The following is a 3,521-nucleotide window of genomic DNA, read 5'->3' on the forward strand; positions in this document are numbered from 1 at the left end:
TCGAAAGGGACAAAAGGTCGAAAGGGACAAAAGGTCGAAAAGGACAAAAGGTCGAAAGGGACAAAAGGTCGAAAAAGACAAAAAGGTCGAAAGGGACAAAAGGTCGATCAAAGGTCGATATTGTGTATTTCAAAGGAATTTTTGAAATGCATTTAACTTCAAGCAGAAATAACACTCATCTCATTAATCAAAGTTGAAGAATGAGCAATTTTCAAAGAAGGAGTAATGACTATGAAACAATATTATGAATATCTAGATAGTTCTGTTAGAGATAAAAAAGACGCCTGCATTAAAAATTCACCTGCGTGTAACACACATCAAAATGTGCGGCGTGCACCATTTTGACAAATCGAAGAGACATTTAGAAAACTCAAACATCCATCTATTAGTTGTACTCACTGAATGAATTTTATTCAATTGTTAAAAATTGTGAAAAATAAAAGGGCAGATTTTTTGACGACTATGTTACTCTGGTGTGAGATTGATTCTCTCCGTTCCAGTTTCTTGTCTATTTCGATATTTTGTCCCTTTCGCCTGTTTGATCTTATTTATATTTTTTTCGTTCGACCTTTTGTCCCGTTCGACGTTTTGTCCTTTCGACCTTTTGTCCCTTTCGACGTTTTGTCCCTTTCGACGTTTTGTCCTTTCGACCTTTTGTCCCTTTCGACCTTTTGTCCTTTTCGACCTTTTGTCCCTTCGACCTTTTGTCTTTCGACGTTTTGTCTTTCGACCTTTTGTCCTTTCGACCTTTTGTCTTTCGACCTTTTGTCCCTAACCCATATATATATATATATATATATATATATATATATATATATATATATATATATATATATATATATATATATATATATATATATATATAACTTTGATTAAATATCTAGGGCACTAAAATAATCTCCGGTGGTAGCTGATCAACAGTGTTCATAATCAGTTAAACTAAGCAGGGTATGGAGGGTCAGTTAAATGGGTATGATGGTTACTTCCAGACCTTTTGTTCGTTTGTCGAACTGTTAGATACCATTGCATTGATGCACTATGCTAGCTCGAATAGGGATGCTTATGCAAGAATTTAATCAATAAATTTCTCTGACTAATTGTAGAACATCACAAAAGTTAAAATGAAGGAGAAGGAGTCAAGTAAGAAATAGAGAAGTATACAGAAATGTAAGGTGAAATATTATGAAAACAAATATAAAACTAATAGTCGATATATTTCAGCTTAGAAGCTGTACAGTAAAGCAACTTCTGGACTGTGTCACTCAAACTCCACGAAATTCCCAACAGTAATGATTGCGAAAAAGAATCCACGTGTCTTGGAGGGCTCGAACCCTCAACCTCCTACTATCTAGATAGGCGTGATAACCCCTACACAACAAGACCACTTAAAGGTCACGTTTTCGGAAAAGCCATCAGAATCCGAGTACCAACATCCACTGCGGTTAGCTCTTTTTAACAAATTGCATATCTTTCGGATGCTTCATATACGCTTTACTGTTGTACATATATCCACAGTCAAGCGAGCCCTCAAAGACACGTGGGTTCTTTTTCGCAAATTTCATATCCATTTGTCCATTTCGAAACATGTGCTGTGCAAGTGCATATTCTCAGCTAAGATATTTAACAAAAAAAAAATGTTTTTCGTATGTCTGAGTTGCCGAATAATATGTAATTAATTGAAGAATATTTTACAGCTAAGAAATAGAAGAAAAAATGTTACATGAAAATGAACCTCAAACCAAAATGGGACTTCTTGGAAAAGATCAACAACCGAAACCGAAATATAGGGCAGATCCATTAACGCCACGATTTAACTGTATTACACAAATTACCATTCAATTAGATTGCAGCAACATGTCAACGGCGTCCAAACTCACCATGTTTTTATCCTTTATGCCATCACGCAAACAGATGGAAATAATAGTTTCAACTGATTGCAGATTCGATAAAAGGCTTTTGGTGCCTGTCGTGTGGTCGCAGTTTTCGGAAGCCGTCGTTCTGGAAGAATCAAACAGCAACATGTTGGTTTCCACATGGGCAGTTACCAATATGATTGGCATATTTTCGGTTCTCATTAGGCTGAACTTGCTGAGTGGAACTTTCATATCTCCTAGACCCGAATATACTCTCGGTGGAATGTTGACTGGCAATGGTCATATAGCTTCGGATGGATTCTATTCCGGAGCACCTAGTGGAGTACCTGAAGGAAATGGTGGAACATTCGTGTTTCCCGGACCGAATGATAGACGGGCAGCGTTTTTCGGGTTGTTGAAGCTACCATGTGAGTAACATTCGTTTAACTATCAATGTTTCATGAAACTAACAAACTATTGCTTTTAGACATCATATGCTATCACGCAGCATATGGCAAGTGGCCAAATTTTCCTCCACAGTTACAGGCTGCAGTACTAGATTTGGGAAGACACGTTTTCGCAATGAACGACTACGGGCTGAGAAACTACTGTAGTAAATATTTTCGCGTAACAAAAGTACATCGACCTTGTTGTGCTACATCCGGTAGGTGCTTCGCATATTTACACAAGCTTCTCAATCAGATTAATCATTTGTCACGCATTCTATTGCACATGATAAATTCATTTATGTGACTGAACCCTAAAGTTGAGACTTTCTCTTAGATTTTCCTATACCAATTACTATAGAAACTCCGAATATAACGTTTACAACTTCCACTATCAGTACGACCACCGCTGTTCCAACTAACTGCATCTGCACTTGTACTAAAATATAGTGTACGTCAATCGACATCATCCTTCCTTTTCTGAAGCATGGCTTGCCAAATAACTTTTCTACTTCGCAAGTATTCCCTGTAGTAATCCAGTCTACATCGGGCCACGGTCAAGTGAGCTCCGGTGATCTTCCTACTGGCAACAAAAACCCTGGGAAACGAGCAACTCCTGCTCCAGATGCTGAAGTGATTCCTGAATTAGAACCGGAAAACGAAGATGAAGCGTATGCCGACGAACCTTCTACGGATTCGGAGGACTTCGATACTGCGGAGCGTTTAGTTAGGAAGGTACAGCACGGCTCGAAATGTCAAGGAGTTTCCGGAAGTTGTATGCCCAAAACGGTTTCTTTCGTACCGTTGAGTAATTCTGCCAACGGGAAACAACATGAGAAGGATGTGTTTGAAAAGAAGAAACCATCCACTAATGTTGACGGAAAAGTAGGAAGCACTGGAATTCCTAAGTAAGAAAAAGTGATAGGCCAATTCCAATGATCAAATATATTATTGATGTATTGATGCTGTTCATGACATGCTTTCGTAATTATATTCAAAATAAAATAAAAATTAAGAACATTTCACAGATAGATATTCTGTTATTAACAATACACCAAAATTTGGTACCAAAACATTTAAGCACTCCTCTCTCTCTATTCGTAGTTCACATTAAGGGATTTTATTCAGAGATGATTGATGTATAACCAATCCAATCCGAGCAGTAGGGACTATGTCCAAGAGGTTGACGATCCCTCCCACGCCATTGTGAGTTGTGGGGCAT

The 3,521-nt window shown here is 38.0% G+C and overlaps 1 protein-coding gene across 2 annotated transcripts; it reads left to right on the forward strand.

Annotated features, from left to right (window-relative positions):
* The first annotated feature begins 1,886 nt into the window (after positions 1-1,886).
* LOC134214479 (uncharacterized) lies at positions 1,887-3,269 on the forward strand. 2 transcript variants are annotated; one of them, XM_062693839.1, is made up of 3 exons: positions 1,887-2,281; positions 2,341-2,517; positions 2,820-3,269. In XM_062693839.1, the coding sequence occupies exons 1-3, from the start codon at positions 1,894-1,896 to the stop codon at positions 3,209-3,211; spliced, it is 957 nt and encodes a 318-aa protein (XP_062549823.1). In that variant the 5' UTR covers positions 1,887-1,893; the 3' UTR covers positions 3,212-3,269. The 2 variants fall into 2 exon arrangements, with proteins under 2 accessions (XP_062549823.1, XP_062549824.1); XM_062693840.1 differs by having other exon boundaries at positions 2,832-3,269.
* The last annotated feature ends 252 nt before the right edge of the window (positions 3,270-3,521 follow it).

Source organism: Armigeres subalbatus, chromosome 2 (genome assembly GCF_024139115.2).
Source record: "Armigeres subalbatus isolate Guangzhou_Male chromosome 2, GZ_Asu_2, whole genome shotgun sequence".
In the NCBI taxonomy this organism is placed as follows: Eukaryota; Metazoa; Arthropoda; class Insecta; order Diptera; family Culicidae; genus Armigeres; species Armigeres subalbatus.